The sequence below is a fragment of the Eucyclogobius newberryi genome, unplaced genomic scaffold (genome assembly GCF_026437365.1).
Source record: "Eucyclogobius newberryi isolate DKJ021-1_F unplaced genomic scaffold, fEucNew1.0.hap1 SCAF_10, whole genome shotgun sequence".
NCBI classification, from domain to species: domain Eukaryota; kingdom Metazoa; phylum Chordata; class Actinopteri; order Gobiiformes; family Gobiidae; genus Eucyclogobius; species Eucyclogobius newberryi.
In genome coordinates, this window is record NW_027315724.1 from 29,402,921 (window position 1) to 29,415,105 (window position 12,185).

Here is a 12,185-nt window from a genome sequence, read left to right on the forward strand (position 1 = left end):
TATTAGAATCCTCTTTGTCTTTGTGAGTTCTCGATCTAAATTCTTTTATTGACAATGACTCTTGGATGAGAGTCGAAACGTCTATTTTTTTCTAACTGAGTCCAGATGACTACAACTGAAGCTTTTTCTACTATGGAACACGCCTGGACGAATGAGGGATTACACCGACATCTTAGCTTATTATATGGACTTCTGTAAAACAAACACTCTTCCAATGTTTTTTACACGCCAAAACCGTTGCGTAACAGTAAATGAAAACTAGCCCGGTTGACAATTTGTACTTTTCAGGCAAATCTTGGATCAGTTTGAGCCAAAAAACAGAAAATAATCAGCCAATTCTCCGTCTCTGGCCCGTCGTTCTCTTCTCGTCGTCTCTCTGCTGTTCTCTGTGCTCTTTGGCAGGACACCAGACCACTGTAGTCTGCCAAACCAAGGCATGGAACTGCACTCCAATGTCTTTAAACCATCTCAAAGACAACTGTGCGTGTTCTTCTCAAATAAACTGACCCAAAAAAGGGACAGAAATTTCATCACAAAAGCCACAATTTCTTACAACAGAAGGCCACGCCCAGCTTTTTGAGTCAGGCCTCGTGGAAAAGGGTCATGCCTGAATAAAGCCAAACTTGATGATGTAGTTTTGACTGAACCAAAGTCATTTCCAGTAACTGTTGACTTCCCTCAGACACAAGACATCGCCTTTTAGAAACAATGAGATGTATAATTAAGAAAAAAGTGTGTCGATGCAGTTTTTCCTAAACATCATTGCATACAGAATGGTTCAAACGACTGTACTATTTCCGTTTGCTTTACGGCCTTTTACACGTTTTATTTGAGCCATTAAATTGTAATCACTTAGTTTGAAGTAACGGCACCGACTCAGAGATTATGAACGTCAGATTTATTACATTAGAAAGCACTTTGTCATATACAATATACTTACAAAAGATACAAATATAAACCTCTACAAATGTAAAATATAAAACTCGATCAAAATCCCTTGTTCCACCTGCAGTCCTGAGCCTATTAAGTTTCCACAGGAATGTTGTACAATATAACACCACTATAAATGTTCAGACCAAGCATGTTTAAGATTATTGTGAGAAGACGGCAATTATTGAACAAACAACAACTAAATCCTTCAAATTGTCTAATACATCACCATTTTTCTAGTGTTTGACCTGTTTTATGACATCAAACTATCTGAACGAAAAGGTAAAATAACTTCACCTTTAGGTAGAATAGATTGAATTGAAAATGAGTCATGTCGCTTGTAAAATATGTTGTTTTTCCAGTTAATAGGTGATTATATTGTCACGTGAATGACCACAGCTACAGACTAACCAAACGGCGTTCAGATACCGTACACTATTTATTTGGTTGCTGTGACTCTCTGGTGTTAACAGAGTCAGACTGATACCAGAGTCACAATTTAGCGACTTGATTGAACGTGCGCAACAAAATAAAACCCAACAGCCCAAAGTAACCAGTCAATCGATAGAATACCCGGGTTAAAGTTGTATTAGCATCATTAATAAAATTACAATCGTTTTCCATTTACCCATGTGTAATGAGTCTACAAATGTAAGACTTTGATATTTCAATTGCAGCATAACAAATGTCACTTATGTCTATACCGTATTTTCCGGACTACACGTCGCACCTTTTTTCATACTTTTGGCCGGGGTTCGACTTATACTCATATTTATACTTACCGGTATATACTTATACTCCAGAGCGACTTGTGATATTATTTTCACACTTACAACCGCATTTCATACTCCAGTGCAACTTATATGTTTTTTTCTTCTCTATTATGCATTTTTGGGCTGGTGCGACTTATACTCCAGTGCAACTTATAGTCCGGAAAAAAAAAAAAAACTGTAGTGGTTTAAACGCAGATTGGCCTCTAGAGTCAAGTGCAATATACTTTTGGTCCCAATTGGTTAATAATTAGATGGATATTTGAGAGTCTGCAGCAGCTAACAAAACATTTCCAATCATTTTGAACTTCAAATATTGACTCTGTTGGAGGCGTTTCCATAACAGGGTTCTATAAGGCACACGTCCGGCTTCAGGGATCATTGCATTTGGTCGATTGTTCTCCAGGCTCACAACCCAATGCCCTCCACGTTACAGTTGAGCACTTCAGTGGGCTGCTGCTGCCCCAGGTGCAAGTGAAACTGCCCCTGCTTCCTCGTCTTCCAGCATCGAATATTCTCCCCCAGTTTTATGCTTTTTATGCTGGGCAGGTGGGCGAGCATTTCATTCGGCAGCGAACTGACGCCAGACTGGGACAAATTCAGCTCCTGCAGCGAGTCTAGTCCGGCAAACACTTTAGGATCCAATCTTTTAAGATTTGGGTTGTTCGAAAGATCCAAAACTTGCAGATTTGGCAGACCTTTGAACGCGAACGGTTCGATGACCTGTAGCTCTCGATTGCCGCCGATCGACAAGTAGACCAAGTCCTCCAGCTGCGAGAACGCTCCTTCTTCGATCCGTTTGACCGGGTTCGCGTCAATATTCAGGTACCACAGCGGCAGCCGGGTTAACTTCGGGACGCTTGTGAAGCGATTGGCCGTCAGGTTCAGGCTCTGGATGTGCAGCGTCTTTCCCCGCGCGGCCGTCGACATTCTCGCGAGCCGGTTGTTGGACAGGTCCACGGTCACCGGCTCGCGGGTCACCTTGGTCGCGAACACGTTCATGTCGAAGTCTTCGAAGTCGTTGTGGCTTAGGTCCACCTCGGACAGCGGCAGGCCAGAGAAGAAATCCGGGGCCAGCGCTGCCAGGTTGTTGTGGCTCAGATCCAAAGACTCGAGATAACGCAGCCGGGACAAAGCATTAGGGCTTACCTGCGAACGATAAGACAATTACAAAGTAGGCAAAGGGTTTATCTGTACCATCTGTTTTAAACCTGCGTGCAAAAGAAAACAGGTGATAGGTGGAAGATAAGATATTGTGCCAAAATAGTAGCGGGATGTATAGTAATAAAATGATAAATAATGCAATAAAAAAACTGGATGGAAAGTCAGTCCGTATTAAAAGCGATCGTGAAAAATATTTGGCAAGCATTAGCTGCGTGTTGACGACGCTTTAATAACCGCAAACAAACAAATTGGACACTTGATGACACTGGGCATCAAAATAAACTTATTGTTATGTGCTAATTTTGCGGTAATGTGAGGATGAGATAATCAGTGGTCGAAAGTCCCAGGGCAAAATGGTATTTATAACCTGAACGTTTGTGATTAAAGGTTTCTCCCCTGAAAGGTTTTTGCTTCAGCTAATGTTTAATATATACCGTAGTATAAGTCGCACCTTTTTTCATAGTTTTGGCCGGGGTGCAACTTATACTTATATTTCTACTTATATACTTATACTCCGGAGCAACATAATGTATATTGTAATGTAATAATGTGATATTATTTGTTATTTTCACCCTGCAACCTTATTTCATACTCCAGTGCAACTTATATATGTTTTTTCTTCTTTATTGGGAATTTTTTAGCTGGAACGACTTATACTCCAGTGTGACTTATAGTTCGGAAAATACGGTATATATTTACTATTTCTTTGATTACAGGATATTAATTGACTGATGATGGGTGACATTTTGTTGATATGATTTATAATAAAACAGTGTATCATAATAATCACAAGAGGTATTGTAACGGCAAAGAGTCATCTATGTTGCAGATAAATATGATAATATGAATTCCTGATAGAATGGTCCGGCGCCTCTGTATCGTGAAGTCATGCGTCAGGCTTGAGGGTCAGGTCACCTCCGGAATGAGATAACACGAATCTTTGCATCCGTGATGGCTGTTCTATCTCCTTGGCCTTTAAACGAATGTGTACTGTCATTGTTCTGGAGGATGAGGGACAGAGACCTCTGTTTGGGAAAGTGATTACTGTGCATGAGCAAATAAAGATCCACCTTTTGAGAAAGACAAACTGTTCATTTGCATTATTTCTTAATTGTTTGCAGGAATTACACAACAGTGGTCATTCGTTTTGCACAAATGGATGCCTTTAATAGCAGCAAGATAAACTAAATATATCTACAGGGGCTTAATATCTATATAAAGTGGCTAATCCGGTAGTTTACATGTCTATATATTGCTTGTGATTTGTAATTTCAATCATTTTCAGTGTTTTCACACGTTAAAGCTCCTGGGCAGTGTTAATATTCATTATGCAGTCACGAGAGCACATGAGCAACATTGTGAAAGCCCTAACGTGAAACCTGAAGTAAAAAAAAACAAACTGTAAAGTGGAGTTGAGGCTGAACAAACACCTGAATGATAATCATCTTGGAATCATAAAACAATAATGTCCAAACCTGCCAAAGCTTTTAACTGTCTCATAATGGTTTTCCTTCACCATCAACACACTCCGGGTTGTGTTTGAATGACTCATCTTAAAGTAACTGTGTAATGTCCAGGATTAGACACTTGAGTGCTCAGAAAATGTCACTTTTGACCTTCTACAGCCCTGCACTTTTTTGCTCTTCTTTGAAAAAATGTAAGACACATGCACTTTATAGGGGGTTAAAACCAGTTGAAAAAAAGTGGAAAAACATGCTAACTTAAATTTTCTGCTGCTTCATAAAATGCCAGGGCGAGGGGGCGGGGCATTTCAGTTTTACAGTTTTGAGCATAAAGTTAATGGAAGTTAAGGGTTGGAGGATTTTGACAAAAGAAAATTATATCTAGACATACTTTCATCTTATCCCAACTGCAATAGTCAGTCCATCCAAATTGTGCTAAAACGTGTCTGTAAATGTTCTGGGTGAGGTTCAGGCATAGCAACAAAACTGCCGAGCTAGCATTTTATATGTTTGATTGAAGGATTGCCTCATCAGCTTTTTGCAGCTTTTTAAACAGTTTTCATTATATCTGATACTCAATAATCCAATTTTAAATGACGATTGCGATACATTTCTCAGATTTCAGATTACAGTGAAACAATGAACAAACATCACTTTTCACAGCCCGCAGCCCTCGAAGCTTCGCACTCACCGTTGTGATGTGGTTGCCGCTGAGGTCCAGGCTCACCAGCGTTGTGTAGCCCGGCCCCGACAGCATGTTGTCAGTCAGGGGTCCCGAAATGGAGATGTAGGACAGGTCCAGGTGAGCGGTGTCCAGCGGGATGGGGATGGGCATGGTGGACCCGTGCCCGAGCCCGCTGCAGTCCACTCGGGTGAGGCTGAAGCTGTGGAACAGACCGAAACTCTCCACGTCGCAGCGGCAGCCCGGGTGGCAGTTCTGCACCGCGCTGGACTGGGCCGACGCCAGCGAGGAGACGGCGAGCCACAGCGCCAGAACCAGCATTGTCTGTGGAAACGAGGACATCCACCAGTCAGGTATAGTATAAAGATAGAATTTCTTTAAAAAAAGGTCTAAAACTAAATATCTAGAAAATATATATAAAAAGGCCAGACCACTGCAAAAATTATTTATTTGGTCAATTTGATTTAATTTACACAGTGTGAATCTACAAAAGATAGTAATTAAATCAATTATTACAGGTTTAAAACTACTTTTGAAATATTTATTGTCGGATCACAATTTTTAAGAAATGGATTGTTAAAACCTGATAAAGTATCCTAGTTCAAATTCTATTGGGAAAGTTGATAATTGTGATACAGAAATACAATGTCTCACAATACACAAAGGTCAATATTAATAAATGTTTCACAAAACTTGACCTTAGTTTTAAAGAATGTTTTTTTCTTGAGCCAAATTATGATGAGTAAACAACAATCAGTCAAAAACAAACGTGGTCCAGGGTATCCGACAGAAAAGATTATTCTTACACAAGTTTAAAAAGTGCTCAGGTTGCACATTTACTTCATGAAACTATTTGTAAATGTAACAAAAGACACCGTTTTCCATTTGTAATCCTTGGCTAGCACATGAAGGCTCTAGTGCAACATGAGCAGGCCCAGTTCTTACCGTTCTAGTGACTTCCCAATGGATGTGACCCAATTTCTTTAATCAAAGCGTTCATTTGCACTTTCTTAGTTGTACTTGGAAAAATGCTAAGTCGTATCAAACAGGCCGCTCTTATTATGGTCCATAAATTTTGACAACGCAGGAAGTTTTCGTGCACCATAAACCGTGTAGAAAGGCACTGCACTGATCTCACAATGAACTGAAGAGTCACTCAATGAAAGAATGGTGCCAATAATCTACTCAGACAGAGCAAAGAACTAGTGTAACCTTCACCACATTTGGAACACAACTTTAAGCCAAATAGATAACATTTCCAAGAAGTGTTTACACTTTAAAGGCTAGGAAGGTTTGGTGACCCGGAGATGACCAAGCAAAGATAAAGGCAACAGTAGATCGAGTCAACTGTGGCGCTCAATTTTGAAAAGATTTGTGAAACATTTAATGAGCAATTTCAAGTCCTGCGTCCTCACAGTATGTTGTGGTGACCTGTGTGTGAAAGTGCACTCGGTCTGTTTGGATAATGCCGCTATCGGAGCTGTAATAAAGGTTAGGTTAAGCAGTTATGCAAGAGGATGAGGTAACAGCACCCAACCTTCATGACTTTTTTGCATACGCGGGCTAATTACAGGTCTCAAAGTCTAAGCAGGTCAACAGCGTTCGGTTTTGAGTGTAAAAAAAAAATCCATCAATAAATGGATAATATCACAATTGTTGTTTTGGTGATGAACTCAATATTCAAATTTTGCCTGTCGTCTAGATCTAGAAGTACTAAAAATTACCTCAAAAACAGACTAATGTAATCTCCTAACAAACTGACTATGACACTAATATTTCTGCACTATTTCTGCTATTTTTATGCTTCATTCAGGTTTTGTGCAATACTTGAACCTTAACAAAGACATTTACTGACATACTGACACATCTGAATATTGTTCTCGAGATCGTGGAAACAAATATATTAACGATATTCATTTCAGTCAATATCACTCACTCCTACTTACTAATAGGGCTGTGCATTTATTACTCTAGTCTAATAATCAATTAATAAAAATTGTCAATAAATTAAAAAAAAAAACTGAATGAACTCAAGTGTCACAAAAAATGACTAGTAAAATAAATTATATATATCCATTCTCCACAGGTTATAGAAGTAATAGTTTTAAATAAATAACGCCCTACTTGCTAACAGAGTTGTGTTCAGTCCTGATTGGATCTTGCAGCTCGGTAGGCTTGGGACAATATTGAACGCTTGTGTCTCAATCATTTATGGTCAAAATAATTGCGATTAATGATGTCACATTGATTATAAAAAAAATCGCTGACGATTTATGGATATTTATAATTTTAGTATTTCTAATGTTGGAGGCAGATAGCGCGCTGACGTCTAGGGACGGTCAAACATGGGAAAGAATCAATCTAAAAGTGATGTTCCCATCCCGGAGACGCCTGTCACTCTGGTAATTTCAAATAAATATGGGAAAGTGTCTGCCAGTGTGGACCAATTTGGTTTTCCATCTGGCGGATCACTAAAGCAAAATGTATGATTCATGCCGGCAAAATTGTTAAATTGAATGAATAGTAATGAAGGTTGTGTGATTTCTGCCATGTCTTTGTGATTTTAATGATGTTTCCCCTGTTGTGTGAAGCACTTTAAATTGCCTTGTGTACGAATTGTGCTCTACAAATAAACTTGCCTTGCCTATTGAATAAGTTCCATGTATTATAGAATTGCAATTTGTTATTTGAGTGAAAACAACGACAATCTAGAAGAGAACGTTATGGATAAGTAGGGCTGTAGTTGACTAAACACATGCCCTATCGACCGGTTAATCAACTTAAAGCGGGCGTGGCAAAACGGGGCAGAAGCTTTCAAAACTATGAAATATCTCCATGTCTCTATGTCTAATCTGCACTCAAAAAGACTACAACTATACAAAAAAATACTAGTAAACAGTATATCCACTCCAAACTCTTCTGCTAACTCACTCCATATATTTTCCTTTTGCTGTTGTCCCATACAAATGTAACACTTACTTTTGATCTAAATGAATTAATTAGTCGACTAATAAAAATGTTGGTCGACTAAAACGCCATCGACGGATTAATCGACCAATCGACTGGAGGATTACAGCCCTACGGATGAGTTGCACAATCTGGTGGTAAAATGGCGATTATCTTTGTTGGCGAAAGGGATTGGGACGACAACAAAAAAGTTCCATATTGAGTGTTTTAAGTGCCTTTTTTGCCGTTGAATTGATGTGCGCTATGAATAATAAATGACTCAATGGAATAAACGTTCACACCAAAGCAAGTAGACACCGTCGCCATTGCAGAGAGATTTTGTATCATTCCAACGTGTCATTTCCGTTTCGAGTAGCTCCTGAATGTTTATCCGTGTGGCAAACCAACCTTGAAACCCAGATGCAGACTAAACACGAGAAAACCAGTGAAACACCAAACGCCTTCCTGCGTTTTTAACAAGTCTGCAAGGCCGGTAGGTCGCCAGTCGCTCTTCGCCCTGTCTCTTCGGCTCCGTTGCATTTTTACCTCCACCTGTGGCTTCGCTGACGGGCCGTGAACTCTCGAGACCAGGTGGCGCGTCCAGACTTCCAGTAATAAATCCCAAACTGCTGTCAACCGAATCTGCCTTCAAAATCCGTCCTATGACAACCACGGCAATCAACAAACAGTAGCCGGGCCTAAACGCGGAGTCCAAAACGCACTTGACAAAAGTTTGTGAAATCGCGGCCCGACCCCGTCTCACTTTCACGCTTATTTTCACACAATGTCATCATGAGGAAACTTCACTGTCTCGGACGAGCTTTCCACACTTTTAATTAGACTAATTGTTATTTAGGCTACGTCCCAGTGCCATTTTCACCACCCTTCACTTCAAAGCACACAGCGGTGCCACAGCAATCCTTTCAAACCACATCAAGAAAGTGACTCAGAGTTTAATTAAATTGGAGGCCCTTGAGGGGCTTAAAACAATTAGGCAGAAACAGAGCTGCCGTTTTAGTGGGTAAATCAATACACAAACTTAATTTTCTATGTTGGAGAATAATGTATTAACCGCTTTGTGCAAAGGTCATGTTAAGATTTAGTCATTCACTTTTTTTTAAATAAGGTTTTTTTAGTCTAAGCCTTGAGTCGTTCACTTTCACAGCTTAGCAGAGCGTTCTGTAAAACATGCTCATTTATTTCCATCTACTAGACTTTCCACCATCTACTAACAATTAAACATGCTGCTGCGTTTACTTTTTGCTTCTTGCACAATCATAAAATCTTAGTAAACAACATCTACAAAAGGGCAGCTTAGTAGGTGAGGGCGCTATAGACGAAAGGTGAATTTCTCAATATTTTGAATTGGATCGATGACGAAATTCGGACAAAAATATTATGGCAGTCCATCAGAAATGTCTTGGTTGAGATTCAAGGATTGGACAAAATGTGGGCTGTAATCGACTAAAGACACACGCACATCGATTAAACAGGGATAAAGCCAAAACTCTTTCAGGATTGTGCACAGAAACTACAATATACAGAAAAGGATGTCAAGTCAAGTTTTTGTTGTTCAAAAAATAGATCTAAATGTAAATAACTTTTTATCTGGCTGTTTTTTTTTTGTGTCAAATTTTACTTTATTTTGTCTTTCAGAAAGTAACATTTCATAAAGCCAGTCACAAACTTAAGGAACAGTAACATGTTAAACAATAGGAACGAAAGAAAATGTGAGATTTCACTGTTGTTTGGTCAGTCGCATGTTTTTTCTCACAATAATCGTAACAGAAAAATGTGATAGTGAATATATACAGAGAAGTATGAGTAGACAGAATTTTCGTCTTCTTATTTTTTTTTTTCCAAGAATAAACAGAACAGAACACAGAACGTGACCAGAGAATGAAAACCCTAAATAAAAAGAAAAGAAGAATAACTAAACAGCAAAAGAAACAGCATATCTAAATGACAACAACAGTCCCATTTGTTCAAATTTATCCATCTCCTAATCATTATGTCTGAACGGCATGTTTCATGTCAATGTCAAGTGAAAAGGCAGATTAAACTGTCCAGTCACTCTCACAACTCCAGCAAACTCTCTCCGTGCCTTCTCTTTTCCATATAAATCCTTATAATCTTCAGAAAATATGACTAATTACTAATAAAAACTTGTCAAGACTTCGTTGACCAATTAACTGACTAATGGACTGTAATAATAAACACAAAAGTACATCAAAATGACATGATGTTTAGATGTTAACACAAGTTTCTGTTCTTTTTACTTCCTTTTAACCCGGTTATTATAACCAATATTGTTATTTTCTTCTCAAAAACAACTACACATTTGCAAATATATAACCACTGTAAATAAGAATTGGTTCTGAATCGACCTACCAGGACGAGGGGGGGAAAAAAGGTTGAATAAATAAGTAATAAATCAAAGAAATGTTTCCAATTACTGCACGTGTCACCGCCACAAAAGCAACACTACATCTGTAAATCCTCTGCAACGTGCACTCAACAAAACCACAAACTCCTGCCACAGTCTGGGAACTCCGCGCTCAATATTTACGGCGAAATTACCACAACAATCACTTTTCTTCCGGTGGCGCGTGTGCGAAGCGCTGCCAATCAAAACGATCAAATAACAACAGGAGCTCGTGCACTCAACCAACCCCGCCCCTTTTCTTTTATCAACGCCGCCACTCACTCAAATCTGCCAATAACGTCAGTAGTTTGCGCCGGTTTTCACACAGATTTGGGAGCGATAATGACACGACTCTGGTCCGAGGACAGTCCCCGGGGCGGTTTCTTAAACACGAAGGCAAAAAAAGAAATTTGATCTGACCACATGAGAAGAAGTCCCAAAACCGCAAAGATAAACCACGAACTAATTTAAAAGACATTACGTAACAGCGCCAGGTGTGTGTCCCGCACGTTGGCGCGTGTTGTTGCGGAGTTTGCGCTTACTTTACAGACTTTGGTCCGAACTCGCCCCATTTTTTTCGGGAATTTTCACTTCACTGCTCCCATTTTCTTCTTCTTCTTCTTCTTCTTCTTCTCCCCAAAGCCCGCGCGCACACACACACGCAGCCGCTCCTCGCTCCCGCTGAGAGTGCACTCTGTCCCGGCCAAACATGAGCTCTGTGTCCCCGGGTCCGTACGTCTCATCCACAGCAGTGAACCCCGCCGCCTGAGCCGTGTCTGCCGCCGTTGCCGCCGCTGGGACACATTTCGTCTGGCCCCATCCCGTAAAGTCCCGTCTCCGCGGCAGAAAGTCTTTTGGCGTCAAGTTGGCGTCTCTGCGACGGGGCGAGACTTCCGGTGAACGCAATGCGAGCTTTGTCAACGTTGAGCTCGTAACAGACACAAAAAAAAGTCCGTTGCCGCGGAAATCTGTCACGTTTGTTGCTGATACATTAGCCAAACACAATGTAAAAATAATAATAGCGATGATAGAAATAAAGCCGTGCAACAACCACAAAAACAAACTAGGCCATTGTGTTTTTAAGTCCTCAAAATGTTGCCTATATCCTAATGATAATAATTGTTTTCACTTGGAAACAACTACATTGTCCAATCTTCATTTAAACCTATTTTATAATTACTATTTTATTCAATCAACCAACCAACCATGAATGTATGTGCTTTCTCAAAATGCATTTTCCTCCTAAACCTTCCCATTTCTACAATATTTTATCGGATCATACAGAATGATTTTTTGATATCCAACTATAAGCCTGGTTTATTAAAGTGTTAACGGTTATAGAAACTATAATAATGAATACTAGCCAAACCAGTTTTCTTACCTAGGAGAGTTATGAAAACAAATTCGTTATTCTGCAGACTGCAGGGCCTGGCACCCATTCTCACAGAGTCTCTGTGCCCTGAGTGTTTATACTAGAACTACAAAGCTTCATACATATAACAGCAGAGTGATTTCTTCACACCCATGTGACCATTTTTTACACTTGCAGACAGATAATGAAAGGCTTTCCTGGGTATAGATGTGTATCTGCTAAACTCAGTCACACATTAATGTTCAGTCTGGTTTCTCCGGCAGAATCATCAACAATCAGAACATTAACACAAACAGATTGCTTTCTTAATCAGAACGTATAAATATATATATATATATATCAATTTATTTGACATTACTCCGATTGCACGCGCATGGCTCATTTTATCTGATGTCAGGACTTTTATTTTTGCGAATCCCAGAGTAGCAACTTC

The 12,185-nt window shown here is 39.7% G+C and overlaps 1 protein-coding gene across 1 annotated transcript; it reads right to left on the minus strand.

Annotated features, from left to right (window-relative positions):
• Nucleotides 1–1,234: 1,234 nt before the first annotated feature.
• On the minus strand, nucleotides 1,235–11,220 carry tsku (tsukushi small leucine rich proteoglycan homolog (Xenopus laevis)). The gene is made up of 3 exons (XM_072453902.1): nucleotides 10,923–11,220; nucleotides 5,019–5,333; nucleotides 1,235–2,849 (listed from the first exon to the last, which is right to left on the minus strand). Exons 1-3 carry the CDS (start codon nucleotides 10,950–10,952, stop codon nucleotides 2,109–2,111), a joined length of 1,086 nt encoding a protein of 361 aa, XP_072310003.1. The 5' UTR covers nucleotides 10,953–11,220; the 3' UTR covers nucleotides 1,235–2,108.
• Between the last annotated feature and the right edge of the window lie 965 nt (nucleotides 11,221–12,185).

Excerpts from the sequence above, each read along its gene's own strand:
- tsku (XM_072453902.1), bottom strand. The coding sequence starts at position 10,952 with ATGGGGCGAGTTCGGACCAAAGTCTGTAAA. Across the intron at positions 5,334-10,922 it reads TTCGGACCAAAGTCTGTAAA|ACAATGCTGGTTCTGGCGCT; the intron begins GTAAGCGCAAAC and ends TCGTTTCCACAG. Across the intron at positions 2,850-5,018 it reads GCGGCAACCACATCACAACG|GTAAGCCCTAATGCTTTGTC; the intron begins GTGAGTGCGAAG and ends TATCGTTCGCAG.